Consider the following 25723-nt stretch of genomic DNA (forward strand, 5'->3'; position numbering starts at 1 on the left):
ATGTAGCAACCCTCCCAAGAGGCATCAGAAAACAGAAGCAAAGTTTAAACGGATAACAAACTAACAAAATGATTTAGAAACAACTGCATCTAGATCAAACAAGTAACGGCTAACAGGAAGGAAGCTCTGATAACTGCCCGGGTTTGTTAGTTTTTTTGGTTTTTTTTTTTTAACAGAAATTAAAAGATAACACCACATTTTTATTTAGGTACATGATGTAAAACTTTGAGAGACCATGAACAATATAAAACTTAACACTCAGAACATACCAAAAATGTCTTAATTTCTTGGTCAGACCTAAGTGGATTACTGGCATCACAGGTTTTAAGGTAGAGAGGACTGGAGATCTAGGGAGGGATATTCAGGGGTGGGGTGTCTAAATACCAACGGTGAGGCTCTGGTTACTTCTCCACTTCCTAGTCCAAGCTTCACTTTTGTATGTTTTACATGAGAGGTTTCTAATAAGGTTCAGCTGACGAAATGGTTTTGTTACTGAAACCAAATCTGAAAACTGACGTTAATGGCCTGTGTCCTCCAGGATGCAGGTAAAAGACTAGAAGCAGTCAGTGGGAGAGCAGCGCCTCAGTGACTACACCCTACGGTTCATGTTTGGTCTAAATTGGTAATTCTGATCTTGATCTGTCATGAGACACAGTACTCAGAAATAGTCCCCTATCTGCTTCTAATCCTCCTCCAAAAGGTTCAAACTCTGGGTCACACTGGCACAGCCACCAGAATGCTAAAAGAGAAAGGAGGGATGGAGGGAATGGTAAAGGAAGGGGAAGGGAAGAGAAAAAGAATATATAGTAGCCAGCTGGCAAGGACGTGGAGCACAGCTAGTGAGAGTGAAAATTGGCACTGTTCACTTCGGAAAATTGGCAATATCCACCAAAATTCAGCAACTGCACTCCTAGGAATACACGCAACAGAAATGCATGCAAAGGTCCCTTCACCAGAAGACATGTAGACAGATCTTCACTGCAGCACTGTTCCTAGCAGCCACCAACTGCAAATAGGCCACATGCTCATCAATAGGAGACTGGATTAATTTTCTATTGTGAGGTATATTCATACGGTGAATACTGTGCAGCAATGAGACTGAATCAACTACAACTACACATGTACGCATCTCACACAGGTAAAGCTGCAAAAGGACAGACCAAAAGAGTACATACACAGAAGGTTTCTATTTATATGTAATATTCAAAAACATATAAAACTACCGAATAATCATGTACAGAAATAATCTCTATCTCTACCTTAATACTAAAGCCCAAAACAAACCACAGACAAATATTAACAGCTGAAAACCTCTACAAGCAAACTTAGCTGAAATTCTTAGTGACCGTGGGCTTGGCAAAGATTTCTTGGACACCACACGAAACAAACTACAAAAGGGAAAAAAAAATCAATGACTTCAATTTTATAATGATTTGTGATCTATGCACTTTCCCATATACATCTTCAATTTAAATGTTACTGAATAAAAGAAAATAAACATAAAATCATAAAGATTGAATAGATGGACGACAACCCAATCCATCACTGTCATCTCATCTCATCACTCATGAAAAACTACATCTCAAATACTTCCATCCTGCAAATACAAAAACAGAGAGGGGTGGAAAGGGAAAAATGTTATCAGTAACTCCTTGTCCTACCCATTGAGTTGAAACGGGGAGGTGGCAGATCCAATGAAGAGAGAATCTTTTATAAAATTTGGCTCTCCTCTCACAACAACTCTTTAATTCAGAAACATGGAGGAAAATACATTCAACATAAGAGCAAATAAAAGACACTTTGATCCTAGATCATGTTTCACTGACTATTCTTTACTTTCTTCTCTCTGCATCTGGTCCCAATCTTATTTACTTATTTTCTCCCTTCCGTTCTCCGTATTCTTCCAGATTTCTTTTTGCTCTCTGCAACCACGCGTAATTATCATATGCCCTTTTTCTTTTCACCAAAGAAGCTCCAAACTAAGAAAAGGAATTAAAATACATACACAAAAATAGCACAGGTTTTTTATGCATTTCAAATGCCTTTATACTGGGGGAGGGAGGGTCAACATACAATCTCCACTTCTCACCAATTCTGTTTATACAGCATTGGTAGAATACAGGCCACGGTATAATTATTTATATATGATATTTTCTCCTTCCTTTCTTCTTTAGAAGGCAACTAGCAATTTATCAATACAAGTATGTGCTAGCTATGTGGAATGCTAAGATCCAGGATACTACTACTTATCTGATTCCAGTACCAGGACCCCTTTTAACACCAAAAAATATCAAGAACACTTACACAACAAGAAATGATCCTTTTATTATCCGTTTCCTGAGAAAATGCTATACTACCTGGCATTCATATTTCGTTACCTTTTGACTGATTGTGAACCTTACTAACCACAACAACATCTATTAACATTTCACAAAGCGGAAGTGGGCAATGCTTAGTGTAAATGGAGATTCTCTGCTTCTCAAGCCTCTCACCCTCAGGACCTCCCCCACAGTCCTCCTTGGAGTCAGTCTAGATGGACTGGGAACCACAGTTCTCAGCACTCTGGGCTCAACTCTGATCAAGAATTATACAATCTTGCTCATGAGTTCACTGAAGTAGTAATACCGTTTGACAAAAATTGTAGCAAAACAAAGTGCCTTCTTTCACTCAGGATCTTCCCAGGATGATTTATCAGAGTCCTCCCAACAGCCACAATTTACTTTCTTCTCATTCAGAATTAGTATCTGAAATATTTAATACATGATTACTACTTTTTTCCTAGCTATTATCATGATTATTGCTCCTCATCTTTCTCTTCCCCACCCACTCTAACCCAACAAATTCCCACATCCCAGAAGTTCTAGATAGGAAAAGGGAAAAAGGAACAAAAACTAACTTTCACATCAAATAAATATTCATGGCTATTTTCTTATATTAGGTGGGAGTAGATTTAGAAGTAAAATTGTGCTTGACCCTTGTCTCTGACATATTTAACCTGAATATATTCATTCATTCAACAGGAACTCAATAAAAAAATAAAACATTAGCCACAGAGTGTATTCCTAAAATCTGCAGAAGGGTACTCTCTTGCCACAGATAAGTCTTCCTCTTAACTGTCAATAACAAACAAATCGTGCTCCTTTTTTTTAATTCATTCAATAATGTTCTCTGTCCTTAATTTTTAACATGGGTAAGCTGATATTTTTCTCTCTCCAAAATATAAAACCAAAAAGTAAATTATAATTTTTGTCACCGCATTGTTTTTTTCCCTATGAGTCAGCCATTCTGAACAGAAGTACTCCATGCTCCCCTGAAAAGTGACATCTGATAGATCCTCATTATTTTGTTAAAGGTGAAAAAAAAAATTACAATTTTTAAATTTCAAGGTGGTAATGAGTCTGTTAAGATAACGTACTTCCTAATTTAGGTCACAAAACAACCTTCAAAACTCCATTATAACATTACTTCAAATCTTATCTGTATGTATTTCTCAATGAAGGATCCTTAAGAGTCTACAAAAATGAAGTTTTTTGTTTTGCTTTTCCCATTTTACAGAATTGTCTAGAAAAATTAATTCAACCAATACTGTCACAGGACTAGCAATTTCCATTAAGCAGGTTAAAAATATGAGCTAGAAAGATTAGGAACATTATATCACTTTTTATGTATCTATTATGTTTTGTATTTAAAAAATCTTTCCTCCACTCCTCTGAAATATCAAAAATTATTCTATACCGTGGTGAAAAAATCAATAATGACAAACGTTAACTTGGTTTCTTACAAAGAAGTAGCTTCTCCTCTCTTTAAAGAAAGAAGACAGGGTTTCTTTTCTTTTCTTTTTTTTAAAACAATAAATACATGGGAATGGAATACTGACCACAGGTAAATTCTACGTATCTTTTAAGACTCATGCCATGCCTCAGATAACTAATTTTAAAATAAAACAAAGACTTTAAAAATTCAGGTAATTAGAGAGCAAGGAATTAAAGAATGTGATGGTAACGTTACATGATACTATAAACAATTACATCCCTGGGCAGAATAGTCTCACTAGGCCATGAAATTTTTTTTAAACTTCAGATTTTTATTTCTCAAGTTCTTCCAAATAAGTTTAAAAGACAAATGATTTGACTATCACTGTATAATTTTTATAAAGGAGGAAAAATAAGTAATTTCTATTTTTAATATATCTGCATTAGTGAAACAACTTCTGTGTTGGCAAAATGTTAGCTGACCCACACAACTACATTTATACCCACTAAGTCAGCATATCACAACTGCCAAATACATGTGTAAGCACCCCCAAAAGAATAACAAACAAAGTAAGCAAGCTATGGTAAAACTGTGCATAAAGCTGTCATAAGCATAGTGGCTGTTTTCTAAACTTTAAAATCATGACCACATGCATCCTCCCTTTCCATCAAATGTAACCACAGGAGCTTAGGGAAAACAATAGCAACAATAATTTTTAAATAAATAAATGTAATCACCAAAATATTTTAGAATATTTCCTTATAAAAATAAAAAAATTAAAATGTATTTTCACCATAAAAACCTCACCCATCCCCAACATGTTTCTGAAGAATTTTCACCCATTCTGTTCAACCCTAATTTATCAACAGAGAATACATGCTACTCAAAAGAGTTAATATAATTATTACTGTCATACCATTAAGAATGTTCTTCCTAGTAATAAAACTCTAACATTACAGTTGGCACTCAGTCCATTCACTATTTACACCACCACCCTCTCCCCCTTCCCATCACCACCATTTTACTGGCAGAATATTCACAAGGCTGAAGATTGTTTTTCATCTCAGCAAAAAGAATGCTTAAAATCAGACGGCCAGCCACAAACCAGAAGTTAGAAGCTACATAAAAATAAACACAAATGTGCCTAAATTTTTCTATTTTCAACCTCTAAAGAAAGTAGTAACATCTTCGTTTTTTGTAATTCTCTAAATTATAGCCAGGAGCCTTTCACCTAATTATACTAATAAATCGATTGAATGTCATCATTTTGCCATCAGATCATGTCCTCCATACACTAGTGAACTATAATTAAACCCATTTTACCATGTTGGGTTCTTCACCTCATATTTTTTCCCAGTGCTTTTTTCAAATCATTCTTTAACTACCAAATTATTTCTCTATAATACTTTCCTAAATATTAAATCTATGAACAAAAAGATAACCCTGAAAACTAACCACAGAAAAGATAAATTAACACACCTTAATACAAAATATCAACATCAGGTATAAACTATCAGAAAGGTAAGCACCAACTCAAGAACCACAACTGAAAACATTATGTAGTATACATAATTTTGGTAAATAGAAATAAACACATTTGCATATCAAAATAGGCAACTATAGCCTCATTTCTGACTTGAGATAAAAATGTTTTAATTCTATTCATTAAGTAAAATAGGTATTTTAAGAAAATATCTCCTTACAGGTATAATCATTTGATTGACAGATAAAATAATTGCTTTAAAAATACTTCTGAGTCATTTTGTCCTTACCTGCAGGCATGAACCATTACTGCATGCAGTGACTGTTCCATTTCCTAGCACAGACTTGAAGAAGCATCATATCTCTCTTTCAGAATGTGACTAATCTGTGGGTTTGCAATTCCTAAGCTATTCACAAATGGCACTCCCTTTCCACGTAAGAAAATATTTATCACAACCAAAAGCTAAGTATTTTTAACCTAATCTTACAAATAATATTAATTTTTGTGTAGCAACAACCTGAAAATACAAGAAAACCTAATACGAGTAAGTCCTTAAAGAAAGCAAGATTTTTGTTCATTTTTTAGCTAAGTAAATTATTCTTTAAAGCCCTTAACAGCTGTCACACATGAACCAGCGGTCTGCTGTGTTATGGTGTGCATGCTGCAGCTGATTAGGCTTCACTTTTTTTTTAAAAAAATCAATTACCCTTTGTAAAAGCTGAACAGCTTGCCCAAATACACATCTTCAATAAAGCACAATGATCAGCATGCAGTACAATACGCTTCATAGCAAACTTGACAAGGAAAAAAAAACACATCCTGGTTTGTTTCTTAGCAATGCTACACCATTAATTGTTCATGCAAGAGATGTAGCTGTACCTTTCTGAAGAGGACGACTTCTCAGAGTTAACTGACATCAGCAGCTCAATCTTCTGCTTGATTTCTGGAAAAATCAGAAAATATTCACAACCAAGATTGCCTGTCCTTGCTTTCAAGCCTTATATCAAGAGATTTTTCTTCTCTAATCCCTTTTGTTCAAAATGAGGCCACAAGATTCGCAGTACTTCTGCTAGGACTGGGATTCAATGGTGCTATAAAGGGAAAAGGCTCCAGAGGCATCAGGCCTTGCTAAACTATGCACATGACTGTTTATGAAAGCAGGAAGTACCATTTCTTTTAAGCAGAGGGGTGTTTTCTTTTTTAAGGTAGAACTAGCTTGGCTCTACAAGAAGATTTTAAATGCAGCAAATTAAAATACAAACCAAAAATGCTAACAACTGGATTCAATAAACTAGATAATTTGAGAAGCCTGGGTAATAAAGTTACAGACTGTAATGAACAGATAGGCAACCCTCGGTCACTTCTATTTCACCAGCCCTGAAAAATATGGCTCAGTGAATCATTTTTGTCAGTTAAGAATTAAACCAGAATCCCAATTTACAGATTAAAAATTTTTAACCTTTGTTATAATTTCTTGATTGTCTTTAAAGATGTATTTAACATCTACTCCCTAACTCCTTTAGAAAAAGACTTCCGTTTTACACCTTAATTTCCCCTCCTCCTTCGCAGTACAGCACAAGTGAACAGCAACACCCAGTCACCGGGCAGATAATATACTTGTCCTTTTAGGAAAGGACTGAAAATGCTATCTGCAACAGAAACGTAAGTGCCAATTCAATTTAATTAAAAGATCACTGCTGATACTGATTTGAGAAAAAAAAAGATTCTAGACTTTAATGGAAGGTGGGGTAAAAATAAAAGAGGAAAAGAAAAAGAGAAGGGAAAAATATCTAACACATTTCCTTTAAAATATTAACCACTGACCTAAAGCACATAATTTTACACCAATAAGCAAAACATGATCCTATTACCCAGACTATTTCAAATATAAAGCTGTTTTCCTATTTGTAAATGTGTTTTCCTATTCGTAATTTTAAAAGTTCACATATCAAAAATAAAACAAAAGTGCCACTGAAATGTTATAGGCAGTCTCAGGATTTCAAAGTAGACCTCAGCCAGTTGAGGTTTTTTGTAAAGGGCGAAACAAATTTTAATTTTTAAGATTCTTGGTAACAGGGAATATGAGATGTAAAAAAAAAAAATTAGTTGCATAAAATACAATGGCTGGAACTGTACAGAAATATCCCCTCAATGTTGTTAAAATAAAGGTGTTTCCAAAGTGTCCAAGCTAATAACTTCATTCACTGTACATTATAAAGCTGGCATGAATAACTGATGAGAACAGAATCTACCACAAGCTGTAGCCAAACTACCTAACCACTGGGGGAGAGCACACGGCACAGCAGTTCAACTGAAATGATGATAATGAAACTTACCTTGAGGATTCTTACGTGGATTACAGAGCCTGGCACCTGGTGCCATGGTGAACGCTCAGTAAAGCCCCTCCCTCCTGTTTAAAAAGAACACGGCATTTAAGAGCCCAGACCCGGCTGCCAAGCAGCCCTGGATTTGAAAGCAGGCTCCACCGCCATTTTTAATAGTCATGTGACCTTGGGGGAAATTACTTAAACTCTCTAAGCCTCTATCTCCTCTCCTATAAAATGGGGATAATAATTCTACGTGAAGAGCTGTTGTGAGGATTTAATGAAATAATCCATGAAAGGACATAGTGTTGTGCTTGGCATGTAGTAACCCTCTGCCTATTGTTAGGTAGTGCCTAGCAAAGGATGGGATACTAAATAAATATTTGTTGATTGAGTTAATGAGTTATACTAGGTCTGTCTCATTTTAAACAGCTTTAAAGAGTTTTAATCCACCTCCGTCTTTCTACCAACCTCAGCATTCACCACAGTGTTACTGTATGTGGAAATTTAATCTGTATCTCAGCCTTTCTACCTAGAGAATTATTCTCGGTTTATTAGCTAGCCACTTCAGGAATGAAGCAACACTTGAATCCTTCTTCAATGTGGCATTTTTTAATTCCAAAAAGACAAAAAGTTTACACTTCAGTGTATGTATATAGTGTCTGTGCATTTAAGGTGGAAGTCCTCAAGATTAAGCTACACAGCTCTAATGAAGTATATGCCCATTTTACAAACATAGATAGAAAAGTTAAAGTTCTAAATCATTTTCTGGCTGGTGATTTCGTAAGATCCAAACCAAAAACATTTCAAGAAATACACAGCAAGGTTTCCAACATCATTTTCACATTTTCTTCAAACCTTCAGATTCGTTTATACCTCCAGAAGGACTAGAAGGTTCAGGAATGTTCACAAATACTATGTTAACACTGCATCCTTTGAGGCTCATGAATTCCATCTATGCTACCATCTAATCCTTATCAATACCATCCATGGGTCTGAGTACTTGGCATGTTCACAAAGAAGTCCAGAAGCCATGTCACTGAGTTTCATTCCACCACAATATCCACCATAGTCCTAAAGGGCTTTGATGTTCATGTTAATATGACTTCCAAACACCCTTGGCTAAAGACCTTGGCATCCCCAGTAGTCTCCTGAACCTCTGACCACCCGAATCATCTCCCACCAAGACCACACATAGGAGACTCTCTTATACACACTGCAAATACATTACCCAAATTAGTTGCTTGTTTTTCAATTTTATTCACAGTATCCAGGACCCTATACCTTATTTTTCTGCAATTAATTCCACCAGGGTTTTCCTTTATGAATCATGGTTTTCCTGTTAAAACTAGAAAAAATTTCCCCACATCAATTTTTTTTAAAATCATCATCTTATTTTCCTCTAATATCCTGTATAATTTCATTTTTGCATGTAAATCTTGGACCCTTCTAAAATTTATTTTGGTCTATGAATTGATGTAAAAACCTGGTCTGTTTTTATAGTTCACACTTCAAAACGTTATGCCCCACCCACTCCTACAATTCTAAATTACTCTCTTCACCACCACTCTTTGGTTCCTACAAAGTAACAGTCTCACAACTTTGTAAACATATTTTTTTTTTACCATCCACTGTCTCCATTTATACATTCAGGCTAATAAGTACCAGAAAGGCTATACTTCCTTATTTCGCAAAGGTATAAGCATATTTCAGATTATAATTAAGTTGCTTCTTTAGTCACAGCTTTGTTTAAATTTCTAAGTAGTAATATAAAACAATGTAAGTTTTATTTTTAATGCTTTTGTGTTTTTATGATTCTCCTCTGGGTTCTTTGCTGGATCATCTTTTTTCATCCAGACTTAAATGCTGGAGATAGTTACAAGACCCTCTTTCCACTCACTGACCTTTCTATCTACACCCCTAATATCCACAACCATAAAGTCACTGATGATGACCAAATCTGAATTTCTAGCCCAACACTCCCTCTTGCAACCTAGAACTCTGTATACCCTTTGAGGCCTACTGGACATTTTCACCTAGATGGTCCCTGGTAGCCTTGAACGCAGCCTGAAACTAACCTCATCAACTCCCTAATCTAATGTCATTTGTTAACAGTCAACAGCAGCATCACTGCGCCTCCGAGTCAGACAGACATTTTTGAGAGATCCAGACTAGTACTTGTCTCATATGGGGTATCACTGCCACCAGTCTCCTTTTTTATATATTCTATGCTCTGAAATACCGAGCTCTACTCTGTGATTCCCCAAATACATCATGTTTTCTCACACCACCAAGTCTGTTCTTACGCACTCTCCTCTCCGTGGAATGCCACCGTCCTGTTTGTTTCCTTTGCACATCCAACTCACTTTCCTAACCTCTGCCAAATTGTTAACTCCTTCCTGATGTCATCCCAGACAGAATACAGTTCGTCTCCTCTGCCCCTCTATGTATCACATACACTTCATTACAGAATTACTAAAATACATACACAGTACCTGTTTGACTTCCCATGAGATCACAGCTTCCTTAAGGATAAGGATCTGAATTTTCACGTCAATTAACACTTATATGTTGATACTTTTGTGGTTTTCTTGGGCTGTTCTCCAGTTAGTGTTAAAGTTACAATCTAGCTAAGTTAGTCTCCTTGTTCTTAAATATTCATTTCCAGATACAATTACTCAACTAGAGATTCAAACAACTGTGGAGCTAGAAGGGTCCTAGAGATCAGCACACAGCTGAACCACATATAAAGAAGAAATCTGAGGGGGGAAAAGATAAACAACTGGTGGTGGTAACATTCTTCACCTTTTCCAAAAGATTACTGTGTCTGTGATTTATAGCTAATTTCCAAGGACAAAGCAACCTAAGTAGAACAGTTCAGCCTTTTTTTAAGTTGAAGTATATAGTCAGTTTACAATGTTGTGTTAATTTCTGGTGTATAGCATAGTGATTCAGATATATATTCCTATTCTTTTTCATTATAGGCTATTACACGGTACTGAATATAGTTTCCTTCAGTCTTCTTTTGAGTCAGCTTCTTAAATGCTATTTTCTCATATCTCCAATCAATTAAAATCATCACTATTAGTCAACTTTTTTGACTAAAACAACTTGTTGGTCTGTGATACCATATTCTTCTTATTCATGACCTTGTATACCCAAAAAGAAAAACTAATTCACTGCAATTTCCCCGCTCATTCTCTTCTATCCAACCTATAGACCTTCTTAATGATATCCTTTTACTGGCATACTCACGCTTTAAAAGACACTCAGATTCCCTGTAAAGATAAATAGTTCAACTCTTCAGTTAAGGGCCTGCTATGTCAAATCTTTCATTTTCCACTCAATAACATAAGTTTGAAGACTCCTGGGACACCTCCAGGAGTGTCCTCTCTCTTGCCAAAACAAGATGTGATTTCAGGCTACAAGAAGCAGGTGTGCTCAGGTTACTTCAGATGACATGATAATACAAGCAAGAATACATCTAGAAATTAAGAAAGTGGAAAAAGGACTCAGCAGGCATCAGAACCAGAATCTTGTTCAGAAGACAAGCAGCTCTTGAAACCCGGTTACATCACCAAGTGCTCAGAGGGGCCATTCTCCAGTGAAATGCACCCCCATTCTGGTGGTCAACACCTCTGACCCTAATTCCATTTCTCCCATCATTACCAATTAACTGCTTCTCCTCTTCAATTCACATGTTCACAAATTCTACTGCCTTGAGATGCATGCTTACGGCGTCACCAGCTTAAGTAAGTATCTTTAAGGGGCTCCTATTTAAACACCCAAGGGGCCCTGCAGACACTTCTGGCTCAGGTGTCAATCCCTGGTATTATCATGTGGGACCATGTATTGAGGTCCTGACTCAAAATTCAAGAGACTGACACACCACAGACCCTTCATAAAGGGGCAGGAGTAAAGCAAGTTCTCTGAGACATCTAGGAAGGTCAATGATTAACTGTCCTATACCCTGAAGATCAGTCTAGCCTAAAAAGGAGTCCTTGTTATTCCAGTATTCATTATTCCAGTCTTCTTTGTGATGAGAATGGACAGAAAAGCAAAAACTGTTCAAACAAAAATAATCATTTATGAATTGAACAAACAACTGCCCCTGATTATCACCAGACCATATCACCACCCAACAGATACCTTCTTTATCTGTAAATAGTCCAACAATTCAAATAAAGTGGAAGTCCAGAGCAAAGTGAACCCTGAAAATATGCAACAAAAAATGCAACTTTGGACAAAGTAGATGGACAATACTAAAGAAATGTTAGAATCCCGGGCAAACCAACTGGCAAATGAGGATATAGAAGGAGTTAGGAAGGTTAGTAATTTATGAGAAAAATCAGCAAGGAAAGTAATACGTGAAGTATCTCAAGAATGATAATTATTTGACTATGAGAGACTATCAGGGAGAAAAATGATTAACATTCTTAACTAGTCTGCAAAAATGTCCTCCATTACACTTGTATTACTACTTAAAAGACATCCAATCATATTAATTCAGTCATCCCGTTATCCGAGAGGGGACTGGTTCCAGGACACAACACCCACTCACTCCACCTCCCACTGATAACAAAATCCACGGACGCTCTAGTCCCTTACACAAAATAGCAGTTCAGTCAGCCCTCAGTACTCCTAGATGAGGGACCCACAGATAGGAACAGCTGACTGCAGATAAAACACTGTATGAAAATGTACGCCAGAAACAATCAACACTTGGTGCATTCTTTGTTCATTCTAAAATTTAGTGCATATTTTTCAATTATAACCTGAACATTGCTAAATAAAATAAACTGACTTCTAGAATCTGATTTCATTTTTTAAGATAAAGTTTCAATTTCACCCCCCTTCCTTTACTTTTAAAGTAGTCTTTTTCCAGTATCAAATTTCCTTCTGCAATAATTCCAAAACAGGATTACTTATGTTCCTGAATATGGCACAATGCCAACCAACCACAATGTGTTCATTCCAACCTCTACACTGGGGTGGGGGTGGGAGGTGAGTGGGGTTGGGGTTGGGGAAGATTAGAAGAGGAGAAGGAAGTGATCTCAGGGTGGTTAGGTTTCTGGTTTAGAACTTTCAAGGTAGCTTCTGCTGCCACTTATCAGAAGCTAGAGGACTTATCCATTTACTAGAGAAAATGTTTTTCCTTCTGTCACTTTGAGAATTATTATTCCAAATGCAATTTATATCCCCAAAGAAATAGTAGTTTAAAAGGAAAGATTTATTATGGATTTCCAAATTCAAGCAAGAAAAGTAGGTCAATCCCCTCAAACTGGGATTCTCATCCTCACCCACCCCTGGAAGCCATCAAGCAAAAAGGCAGAGAGAGACCACTGCAATGGCTGTGTCTCACCAGGCCCAGACCCAGATCTACCATTCCCAACACTGTATGGAGCACCATAAAATTTCAAGTTCAGCACATGGTATTTGTTACCATTGTTTTGTTATTTTTATGTTAAGGAATTTTAGGAGCGAATACAAAACTACACTGAAGTGTAAAAAGATGAATGTTTAAATTCTTAATTCTATTAGCTTCACCACCAATGCCCTTTATTAGCAATTAAATGTAATGAAACTAATCCCTGAAAACCATCTACAGGTTTCTCACCACAGCACAGTATCATTAATAGTTAATCCAGCCACTAAACAGAACAAAGGCACTCTTACCCTGCTCTGCTGGGGAGACAAGAAGTAACACAGTGCTTACATAAGTGCGCTGTTAAACCAGGGGTGAGAGCCAGTGCTCTAGGCACCATGAGGCCAAGAATTAAAGCTGCCTCTATTTTACACTTACAAGTTAACTATCACTTGTATATTTTACTGATATATGTGAATTTTAGAAATTATACCACAGAATCATACTCAGAAAAAGGAAGCATTTTTAATCCTAACTTAAAGATAGCTTTTCATACTAGATATAAATACACAACTGAAACTACTTAGTTCTCTAAAATTATGATGTACAACATCCTAAAATTAAGACATTTCACATACAATTTTGGGACATAGAGGACTATGAGTTCACCAAGGCAATGAATGCCTGCTTTACATCTCCTTTGGTAAGCCAAGGCCCACTCAACCATCTTAAAAAGAAACCACTATCTTAAGAGGTGACAAAATTATTGTGCAAGGCTTATTTATACGTATAAGAAAATAAGCCATATCAAAATATGCAGGTGTAAGGCGGAATCAGTGTCTATAACTCCCAACCAACGTTAACTTTCAAACTTAGGAACTTAATTTGATGTGATAATAGTCCAATTTTTCCACCCTTCTACATTCCTTCAGCATCAACAGGTACAGAGCTAGGTGCTACCTGAGCAGGGGGAAGAGAAAATATGTCACAAAAATATGTAAGGCAAAATTCCTTCCCTCAGAGAGTTCACAGTTTAATATTTAACATTTAGCTTGAACCAACAAACTTACTTAATCTCGTTTTGTGAATGAACTCATTTAAATCTTCACAATTGGAGAAGGTAGATACTCAATACGTCCCTTTTATATGCAGAAACTGAAGCTTTGAAAGTTTAAGAAATTTGCTCAAGATTCTAGAGCTAATAAACAATTTCATTTATAATAGCATCAAAAGCAAAACAAAATAAAAACAAAAAAAACCAAACAAACAAAAAAAGACTTTGAAATAAATTTAACCAAGATGAGACTTGTAAACTGGAAAACTACGAAACACCACTGAATGAAAGAAAAGACTGAAATAAATCCTACAGTCATAGACTGGAAGATTTACTATTGTTAAGGTGACAACACTCCTCAAATTGATCTACAGATTCATACAGTCCCTATCAAAATTCCAACTATCTTTTTTGAAGAAATGGACAAGCTGACCCTAAAATTCCTACACAAATGTAAGGGACCCTGCATAGCCAAAACAATCTTGAAAAAAGAACAACACTGAAAGGCTCATACATTGATTTCAAAACTTATTACAAGGCTATAGTAATCAAAATAGTAGGGAACTGGCATAAAGAAAGACATACTGACAATGCAATAGAATGAGAGTCCAGAAATAAACCCTCACACGACAGTCAACTAATTTTCTACAAGATGTCAAGGCCGTTTTATGAGAAAAGAACAGTCTTTTCAGAAGACGGTACTACGTGTTACTACATGTAGAAAGAAACAAGGACCCACTGTACCGCACAGGGAACAAAATTCAATTCCTTGTGACAGCATATTGCAGAAAAGAATGTGAAAAGGAAAAACATGCATCTGTAACTAAATCACTGGGCTGTACACCTGAAACTAACATTGCAAATCAACCGCATTTCAATTAAAAAATTAGAACAACAACAAAAAGACAGCCCTGGTCAGCTGGACAGCCATTCGCAGAGTGAAGCTGGACTCCTGACGGACTCCATATACAAAATACTAATTCAGATTGGATCAAAGACCTAAATATAAAGGTTCAAATTATAAAACTTCTAAAAGGAAATACAGGTGTAAATCTTGATTTTGGATTAGGCTAGAGTTTCTTAAATATGATGCTGAAAGGACAAAAAACAAAAGAATAAATAGATAAACTGAACATCCTAAGAATTGAAAACTTTTGTGCATCCAAGGATACTATCAAGAAAACAAAAGGATAATCACAGAACGGGAGTATATATTCACCCATCAATATCCGGAACTTGCATCCAGAATATATAACAACTCTTACAACTGAACAATTTTAAAAAACTAACAACCCAATTAAAAATTGGGCCAAGGATTTAAATAGACATTTCTCAAAAAAATAAATACAAATGGCCAATAAGTACATGAAAAGATGCTCAACATCACTTGTCATTAGAGAAATGCAAATCAAAACAACAATGAAATACCACTCTATACCCATCAGAGTAACTATAATCAAAAGGACAATAACACATGTTAGCAAGGATATGGAGAAACTGGAACCTTCATGTGTTGCTGGTAGGAATGCAAAATGGCAACTTCGCTTTGAAAAACCACCTGGCAGTCCCTCTTCTAACAAACAAGTTAAACAAACGGTTATCATGTGACTCAACAATTCCATTCCTCGGCATAAACCCAAGAGAACTGAAAACATGTTCATGTCATTTACACAAAAACTTGTACACAAATGTTCATAATAGTGTTAGTCATAATAACAAAAAAAGGGGAAACAGTTATGTCCATTAACTGATGAATAAACAAAACGTGGTACTCGTATATCCATACATAAAGGGAATGAAGTACTGATACACGCTACCAAGTGGATGAATCCTGAAAACATTACAGAGAATGAAACAAGTCTGACACAAACACGTGTGATTCCATTTATACAAAATGCTCAGAACAAGGAGATCTATAGAGACAGAAAGTAGCTCTAGGGGCCTGGAGCAGGAGACTAGGGAGTGCCTGCTAACACACACAGTTTTCTTTTCAGGGTGATGAAAATGTTCTGGAATTAGGCAACATTACAAAACATTACAAAAACATAACATTTTTACATTACAAATATGCTAAAAGCCACTGAGTCGTACACTTCAAAATGTGTGTGTGTGTGTGTGTGTGTGTGTTTCTACGGTCCCAGAGCTAGTACATGGCTGAGCCAGGACACAAGCCCGGACAGTTCAGCCCCACAGCTGCGCTGCACAGCCCACAAGAAGGAAAGAGCACTCTGTCTGGGGAAAGGACTAGCCAGAGAAGGCTTTCAGGCTGGTTACCAGGTAAAGAAAAGCCCACTCCAAACAGGAAAATGGCATAAGCAAAGCTAGAGAGACCACCACCACGTGGGCCATCTAAGTTGTTTTGGTGACTGGCAGAAGTGAAGCAGGTACTGGTAGGAAATGAGGTCAGAGAATCTGGCAGGGCCCAGCTCTGAGAGAATCTTATATGCTATACAAAGAAGTCCTGGCTAAATGTAGGGTAGAAATATAACCAACTATACAGACAAAACAAAAATAAGGCATCCTATATGTGAATGAGACTGAAAAGCAAAGTTTTAAAAATCTATGCCATGTGGAGGGAAAACATAAAACTTCATGGAGCTATTCATAAGATTTGTCGATTCGCCACAATTCATTTTGTGTCTGTACGCCCACATGGCACCCGTCGGGAACTTTGCCAATTATCACTTCTCTCATTTGTAAATCTTAAAATTCTCACCTCAGGCATCAGCATAAGTCAGTCATTCCCTAATTTCTATAAAAACCTTTAACAGCAGCAAGCAATAGTAAGTTTACTTTCAAGTTCTGTTGCTTTACAAAATGTTAGGAAGCACCATAAACACTTTAACAAAACAGACTCTATTCTTGTCCTGCTGTCTGTGGGATTTCCTACCAATTACATGAACAGGAAATCTGAACTAGTTCTCCACTTCAATATGCCAGGAACAACTTACAGGACCTTAAACATATCAAGGACACAAAAAAATCTTAGTTTTGCTAAACCAAAGGGACTTTGAATCAGTACTCCAGAGTACAGTTCTTCATCCTCATCATCTTTAGCCATGTATTGAGTTGCTGTTTTCCGGTCACTGAGAACAAAAATGCCTGAAGGTTAAGACATGAGGATTAATAATAATCGTATTTGTAATGAAAAACAACAATAACAGCCAACACTTCATACCAATTATTATGTGTCAGGTACTCTTCTGCTTGCTTTATATATAATCATTCTTTAATATTCCTATAGCTCTATAAAAATAAAGTGTCACTATCCCCATTTTACAGAAAGGGAAACTGAGGTATAGAAAGGCCAAGTAACTTGCCAAGGTTCACAGAGCTAATATGTGAACTAGTAGGGGGATCTAGACCCAGGTGGCCTATGTATAGGGTTTGGGCTCTCAACTGTTATGCTCAACGCATGTCTGATTTAAGATGCCCTCCAATTTTTCCATTATGAAAAGACCTAAACAGTCATTTTTATTAACAATATTTATAAAACCTTTAACACAATCCTACAAATTTAGTCCTTCAGACTTCATGTTTATAATCTTACTGTCCCTTCCCCCTAAAATTAATCTTTTTTCTTTTCCTCTATCTTACACTCATACACCACAGTAAGTGCTTGGAGGGATAAAAAGTCATTAACTAACATTAAGAGTCTAAAGAAAATCACATTTTTCTGCTACATTTGATTGCGTTTTAGGGGTTAGGTACTAGATTGGAGGCTCGGTAATTTGGGCATTCTAAGAAAAGTCTCAGGATGTATCTCTTGTATTTAATTTTCCTCCCCATGCCAAGGTCCATCTGTACTGATCTTCAGACCTATTAACTTACTCTCTTGGGATGACAATGCCTTAAAAGTCCCAGAGGTAATTCTGATGCACAACCAGTGTTGAGAATCACTAGTTTCACACTTGGCCCCATTCCTCCCTATCTAACTAAAATGGCATTACAAATGCACAATTCATTTACCAGCACAATTAATTAGTCAATTAGTCAAACAATATTCTATTTATTAACTTCCATGTAGGGAATACTAGACCTTTATAAACAGGCAATTCCACTTCTTCCAAATCTAAGCTAGAAAAACATTCACATGTGTCCTGGGAGAATCAAACAAAAGACATGCTTATCATAATGCTGTATTCAACAGCAAGTTATGGATAATAACCCAATTGTTAAATGAACTAGGGTACATTCATAATACACATCACTGAAATTGAAAAGAATGGGGTAGACCTACATACACTGAATGTTCTTCAAAACTAAGAAAACTGCAGCTTGCAGAATACACACAGTATGATACTACTTTTGTTACATACGTTCAGGGGTGTGTGTGTGTGTGTGTATGTAATTAAAAAATAAAGTTGAGGAAGAATATATGCCAAAATGATTACAAAAAGGCCTTCCTCAATTCTGAAGATGGGACATGTAATGAGGAATAGTGGTCAGGGGGGATTTTACCATCACCTGTACTTCTATTTTTTTTAAGAGGTATTACTTATGCAATTAAAAACAATTTTCTTAAATAAATTTAGGTGTTACCAAAGGATACATCATTTAAAATAAATCCCTTTTGCGGTTACACTGCTTTCAAATGGACACTCTGCCATCACACCATTATAAATAGCTTTCAAAATGCCAATTTTCACTTTTAAATAAAATTCACAGTTTAATCAAGGTCAAAGCAATGTTCTGTTGGAATTCTGAGAGTGTTATACTGAAAGGGAAAAAAAGAACACCTGAATTATTCTGACACTGTTTTATCATAAGAATGGGAGTTTCATGGAGGTTGTACAATCAGCATTTAAAACTAGCTTTACAAATTCATTCTCTTCTTTCTAAATCCATCAAGAACAGGCTCTTAAAATCAAACTGCTGAAATAAATTGCTGAACTAAAATGTTCCTTAGGTTGTTACATATCTAAAAATATAAGCATTAACTTAGCAGCCCCAAAATGAGCAAGTCTCAACTAATGGATTGGAGTGTGCTTATGAAAGATATGCTACTATTTACTGTAGAAGAGCATCCCACAGATCGCAGTTGAAGATAAAAACTAGACATGGAAACAACCTAAATGTCCATCAACAGATGAATGGATAAAGAAGTTGTGGTATATTTATACAATGGAATACTACTCAGCCATAAAAATAATAAAATAATGCCATTTGCAGCAACATGGATGGACTTGGAGATCATCATTCTAAGTGAAGTAAGTCAGAATGAGAAAGAAAAATACCATATGATATCACTTATATGTGGAATCTATAAACAGACAAATGAACTTACAAAATAGGAACAGACTCACAGAAAACAAAAGTTACGGTTACCAGGGAGTAAGGAGGTGGAAAGAGATAAACTGAGTTTGAGATTTGCAGATACTAACTACTATATATAAAACAAATAAACAACTGTATACTGCATAGCACAGGGAAGTATATTCAAATCCCCATAATAACCTATTATGAAAACAAATATATGTATGTGTGTGTGTGTGTATATATATATGACTGAACTATTATGCTGTACACCAGAAATTGACACAACATTGTAAACTGAGTACACTTCAATTAAAAAAATATAAAGATAAAAATTTGTTAAGTAGAGCCATCTGAATTATTAGGGTTCTTTTGTCAGACCGTGCAGAGGATGAAGGCATGTGCTCAAGAAACTAGAGTCAGGTGCCAGGGCAACTGCAGAACAAGAAGCATGTCCCACAAAAGCACCACACAGAGCAACAAAGAGGTAAGTGTAAAATGGCTCAAGAATGGGGCTTTAAGAATTCTAGTCTTGCTTTTTAATAACTTTCTTCCAGTCACATAATCATCCATTTTAATAACAAAATGGTTCTTCAATTTATACTAAAATATACTAACCAATGTCATTTTAACTCATCTGAAATATCCAACTTCTTCTAAAGTTTAACTCTGCTTGAAACCTGGACTGAGACTACAAGATGTGGAGGTGGGGGTATTACTTAGACTGACAGCATTCTATTTCCTGAGTTACAGGGTGGGTATTCAGGTGCCTGATTTACTGTTCTCTAAATTTACATTCATATTTCATGTACAAGGTGTCATAAATTCAAAAAGTGTTCTAACCAGAAAAATAACTGAAAGATGTGCCAGGGCAAAACTGGGAACACTGCTCATTCCAGAACGACTTCCCAGTCCCCTCTGAGTTTTTCCCCTGCTCTCACAGCATATTCTCATATTCCTGCCTCTGAAATACAGAGCTAGCAGGGCTTCAAGGCCTGAGTGGTTCTCAAGAGCCATGTGTTCTCATAGTTTAAAGATTACCTACCTCATTTAAACCATTCTGGATTGAAATATTCATGCTGAGAATAACAAAGTTTCTCGGCTACCTCACAGCCTTTCATCACAGGCACTCCTCTTCAGGGCCTCTGAAGCGTATTGAAGGCCTGCTTTTGCACCCAGGGCTCCAGACCTTTAGGACGGCACTTTTTTACTTGTTACTGCTTTCCTGTGCTGTCCCTTACAGTCAGCCACCTGTCACTGTATGTGTATACTAATTGTGCTGGCTCATTCTAACCTGCTGAGAAAGCCAGCAGTTGGTAGTTTCCCACACTGTACCTAAAGTTTTCCTTAAACTAAACAACTGAATGTTTGAATCCCACATCAAGGCTCAGAGTCCCAGTCCTGCATCTTTTCGAGGGTCCCACTGCCACAGTACATCTGCTTCTGGTTGAGCATCTGCTCCATTCTTTTCCAAGCAGTTAGCTCTGTAGCTGCAGCTTGCACATAGAACATGAAAGTATACCAGGCTTCTCCATATTCCAGTGGCAATAATGACCTTTGCTTTGTATCACAATGACAACAATAACCCTTGGATATGGCAAGGGTTTACATATCTTTATCTTCATAAAAACATGACGTACACATAAATATCATCTCTGTTTTACAGATGAGTAAAGGAGGGGGAAAGCCTAAAATGTAAAGTGACATGTCTGAAGTCATCCAACTATTAAGTGGTAGACACCGAACTTGGCCCCAGGTCTATCAAACTCTGAAGTCAATGCTATTATTAGTTACAATGATATCACTGGCCCTCCCAAACTGACCTAATCTTAGTTTCAGAAATCCAAATTCCTGAGGCAGGAATTACATCAAGCCCTACAGCACCCACTGCAAATTTCTGTTCCAGTTCTAATCATTACTCAAATTTTTCTACTCAAAATGTTAATTACCTAATGTTTACCATTACTGTATTTAAGACACTGTGAGTCAAATTTTTTAAAAAATCATCAAGAGTTCCTTAGGTCTTCTCACCAGAGATTCTGGTAAAAAAAAATTCACAGTGAAATATTTCTTCCTCTAAAGGCTCCTATGCTGTGTGAAATCTGACACAAAGGAAAAGCTATGCCTGGCTCTTAATCATTTTTTCAAATCTTTCTTTTTTCTATGGCTGATGACTACAATCTTCTCTAATACTGCCTTTCAGCAAATATTCTTCTTTATAGAGTTTGTGTTGCTTAATAATCAAGTAACCTTTCCCTTTCCTAGACCCACACTGTCCAGTACAGCAGTCACTAGCCACAGCGAGCTACTGAGCACCTGAAATGTAGCAAGTCTGAACAGATGTGCTTATCAGTACAACAGATTATGTTCATAATGATACTATTTTGGATATGTTGGGTTAAATATATTAATCATTGTATTTATGGAATATTATTCAGCTATTTAAAAAACCCACAATTTTGACATGCTATAACATGGATGAATCTTCCAAACATGCTAAGCAAAGCCAGACACAGAAAGACAAATATTGTATAATCCCATTTACATGAAGTACCTAGAAAAAGCAAAGCAGGAGAGACAAATTACAACAAAGGTTACCAGACACTGGGAAGGGGAAATGGGGAGTTATGGTCCAGGTTCCACAGTGAAGGTGCCTTACTCATGTAGTAAGAAAGGCTGCAAAGGTTACCTCAAATCCTCAGTATAGGGGACATAAAAACCACGAACTGATTTGCTAGCAGTTTAAGCACCTCCAGTGAACACTACCCAATTTAACCCCACACGGAGAAAAGACTAGCAAACGGGTTTGCTACCATCAAGCTTAAAAGTCTTATTTTCTCCTACTAAAGAACGGATCTGAAGAGGACAAGAATACTCTGTGAAACCTCACAGCCATTCCACAAGTGCTTTTTAACAAACATCTTCAAAATACTCTGACAAATACAGTAAGCTTTGTGCTGAGAATAAGCACTTCTCTGTATAAGAGACACGTTTTTACAAAGGTAACACAGCACAGAGACACAAACCAGTTGATGTTCTTCTGATTTATAGTATTCAGTCTTCTCAATTTAGAAAGGCTTCTAAATCACAATACATAACCACATTCCCTGTCTTCTAACTTAAGAGATTTAGTTTTGCCTTTTTTGTCTGATTTCTTAAGGCAATGAAGTAGCTTTGTATCTCTGAACACAGAAGACGGTATGATGTAACAAATTATTACCAACTGGTTTATATAGAAGTCATTAGAGGCAGACTCCAAAGGTATCAAGCATATTTACTGAAAATCAAATATGCAATGAAGTATAAGAAAGAGGAACTACAGGGAAACAAGACAAGAAAATAGGATTTAAGTCAACTGGTTTTACCAGAACTAAAGAAAACTAGTCTCAGGAAGCCAAAGGAGAAATAGCATCATAGCCATTCTCATATTTCAACATTTAGGGCAGGCTCAGGAGGCTACCCACTGACACAGAGTAAGAAATAACTACAATAAAGGCAGCTAACACTGACATCCACCTCCCTGCATGCTGCTTGTTGTGCGGGCTTTTCATTTATTAGCTCATTTCATCCACATAAACTCTCCACGGAGTCAGTACTGTAATTATAATCCTCGTTCAATGATGAGGAAGCAGAGGCAAAGAGAAGGTAAATAATTTTTCCTAAGGTCACCAGCTTGTTAACAAACTAGAGCTGGGAGCCAAACCCAGGCCATGTAGCTCCAGAAGCCACTACTTACATACTGCTTCTCCTAATAGTTACTGGGGTGGGGGTGGGGGTCACAATAACATTTACAGTGGGGTTCAAGTGTCATAAACTAATAAAAACTGTAGAGACTAGGAGTACCTAGTGAGTCCCCTCCCCCACTCACTGGACAACAGTCTAAACAATCTTCAGTAACAACAACTCACAACTGTAACAAAATTGTCAAAGTGAAATAAACCGATTTTAGAAATAAAAAATAAAAACATATGCACTGCTGGATATAGCAAACCAACTGCCAATCACACATCTTTAGTTTTACACAGAGCTCAGTAACACACTGACAAAATGAAGTTACACAGACCTGCGCTCCACAGACCACACACAGTGGTCACAACTGCTGGAAATGCAAGGCAGGATGCAGCACCCACATTTATGTCCTGCCACATTTTCCCTAATAATAAACTTTACTTAATGCTGTCCTATTCAACATCTGAGAATTTTTCAAAAGGCACCAGCTTTCACTGATACAGGGGCCATCTCATCCATAAGATGTGCCTACACGCTACAGTCTGCCTCCCTGGTTTTGCACTTCTGTAAAAGATTAGGCACACAGAGGTCACGCTACAATCCACCTGACAAGCCTTCAGAGAGTACCACATTCTGGTGAATTGTTACCACTCCAAATTTGCAAAGTTATGTTAAGCTTTAACAGAGGTAACAAAACCTTTGCTAAAGCATCCATATCAAGTACTTATGTTTTCATTTTTAATTAAGGTATAATTTACATACTGTACAATTCACCCTTCGGTGTTCAGTTCTGCAGGTGTTCTATGAGAAACACACAGTTGTATAACCATCCCCACAATCAAGATACAGAAGAGTTCCATGGCCCACAACAATTTCCCCAGGCCAGTCTACGTCCAACTTCCCCCACCCCCAGCTCCTAGCATCCTGCCTTTTCCAATATAAATGCCAACTATACAGCCTGGCTTCCTTCACATAGCACAATACATGTTAGATCCATCCATTTGTTATAATGGTATTAGTAGTTCATTTATTTTTACTCCTTAGCAATAAGGGTCCATTGCATGGGATGTGTCACAGTTGGTTTATCCATTCACCAGTTGAGAGAAATTTGAATGGTTCCCACTTCTGACAATTGTAAACAAAACAAAACAAAACAAAAACAGCTGTTATAAAACTTGTGTGCATGCTTTTGTATGAACAAATTAAAAACTTATGTTCATACATAAGTTTTTTATTTCACATGAGTAAAATCATGTTTTTATGTGCTTGTTTATCTATCTTCTTTAGTGAAATGCCAAGACTTTTGCCCATTTTTTAAATTGGGATCTTATTACTGAGTTTGCAAAGCTCTTTATATATTCTGGATAAAAGTCCTTAATCAGATATGTGATTTGCAAATACTTCATATCAATTTGTGGTTTCTCTTTTTGTTACCTTAAGAGGTTTTTTATAAGAGCAGAAGACGGTTGGAAGAGTAATAATTTTCAATGGATCATACTTTTGGTATCCTACCTAAGAGATTTTTGCCTAACTCAAGTCACAAAGATTTTCTCCTAATGTTTTCTTCTAGTAGTTTGTAGCTTCACATTTAAGCCTATAATCCATTGAGTTAATTTTTGTACACTGTGCGAAGTATCAACTCCTTTTTTAATTTTTACTGCTTGATTCAAAGTTCTGGCCCTTATCACAGTATTTATTTGACAAATGTTTTCTAAGCACCTGTATTTGGCCTAGGGATATAAGAGTAAATAAGAGCACAACATAATTCACTAAAATACATAGTGAGCAGTATAAAATCAGAGTTAAGTCCAAGTACAGAGGCAGAAGGGACTCAGCAGCTAACAGCTGGGAGGGGTGGTATTTACACTGAGCAACACTCCACCCGGCAGAGAATAACATTCTATGAAGAAGAAATACCACAAGCAATACACAAAGAGGTGGAAGTATAAGGCCTGCTCAAGAAACAGCTGTGGGGGTGCGGAAGGGTCTTCACAACCACTCTGCATTCATGGCAGACCCTTCTGCATGCTAGCTTTTTGGGCAGGACATTTCAGGGAACTAGAAAGCTAAAAACCCCATTAAACTAGAAAGCAACAAAATTCATTCCAATCACTACTACAGTGTAATAATGTTTCTGCATCTATAAAAAAACAAAGAAAATTATCAAATAAATAGACCTTCAGGCTAGTGTGGCTCAGAGTAAGCTACCAACCCCAGCCTAGAAGTCACTCTTGCTCTTCCCCCAGCTGACTCCCCACCAGCCCAGCAGGAGAGAGGACTCAGGGGCACCCAGTAAGCCTGCCTCCCCAGGCGGCCTTCACTTGATCTCATCACCACCAAGCAAACCAGCAATAGCACCCGTTCTGTTTAGAACTGCCACCTTCCCAGACCCTGCTCAGCCCAGTGAGTCTGGGTTATCCACATCACCACCAGCATCACTAATCTGCCCTAATTCCCCAGCCCTCTCCCCAATGCCCAATGGAACTTAAGAATCCTCAGCAAGTCCCTAGATCCTCTGCTGTCTCTCTGGCTGGCTGCCAGAGGGCACAAGTTCTCCTGCAGGCCGTGGGATGTCCCTCTAATATCCCTCTTCTGCAGGGTGTGGATGGAGGTGGGGTTACTATTCTCACCGTCCCCAGAGTCTCACTTCCCATTTTTAAGACTGATTATTGGTTTGGATGGGAGAGCCCAACACTTTCAAGTAAAGTTCAAGTTTCTCATAACCCCTTCAACATTAAGCTTCATCCCATCTCAACACT

At 37.0% G+C, this 25723-nt stretch overlaps 1 protein-coding gene across 13 annotated transcripts in view; it reads right to left on the minus strand.

Moving 5' to 3' along the window:
• Positions 1-25723, minus strand: part of SRPK2 (SRSF protein kinase 2) — a 213917-nt gene that overhangs the window by 115378 nt on the left and 72816 nt on the right. For 6 of the 13 annotated variants that reach the window (XM_072965200.1, XM_072965197.1, XM_072965190.1 and 3 more), the window contains one exon: positions 6116-6179. The exons of 6 other annotated variants lie outside the window; for them this stretch is intronic. In XM_072965200.1, the coding sequence (XP_072821301.1) occupies positions 6116-6153 (38 nt within the window). In that variant the 5' untranslated portion in view covers positions 6154-6179. Of the gene's footprint in view, positions 1-6115; positions 6180-7572; positions 7589-25723 lie in introns of those variants that run through there. One more of the 13 variants, XM_072965191.1, reaches the window with a different exon arrangement.

This window comes from Vicugna pacos, chromosome 7 (genome assembly GCF_048564905.1).
Source record: "Vicugna pacos chromosome 7, VicPac4, whole genome shotgun sequence".
Taxonomy (NCBI): domain Eukaryota; kingdom Metazoa; phylum Chordata; class Mammalia; order Artiodactyla; family Camelidae; genus Vicugna; species Vicugna pacos.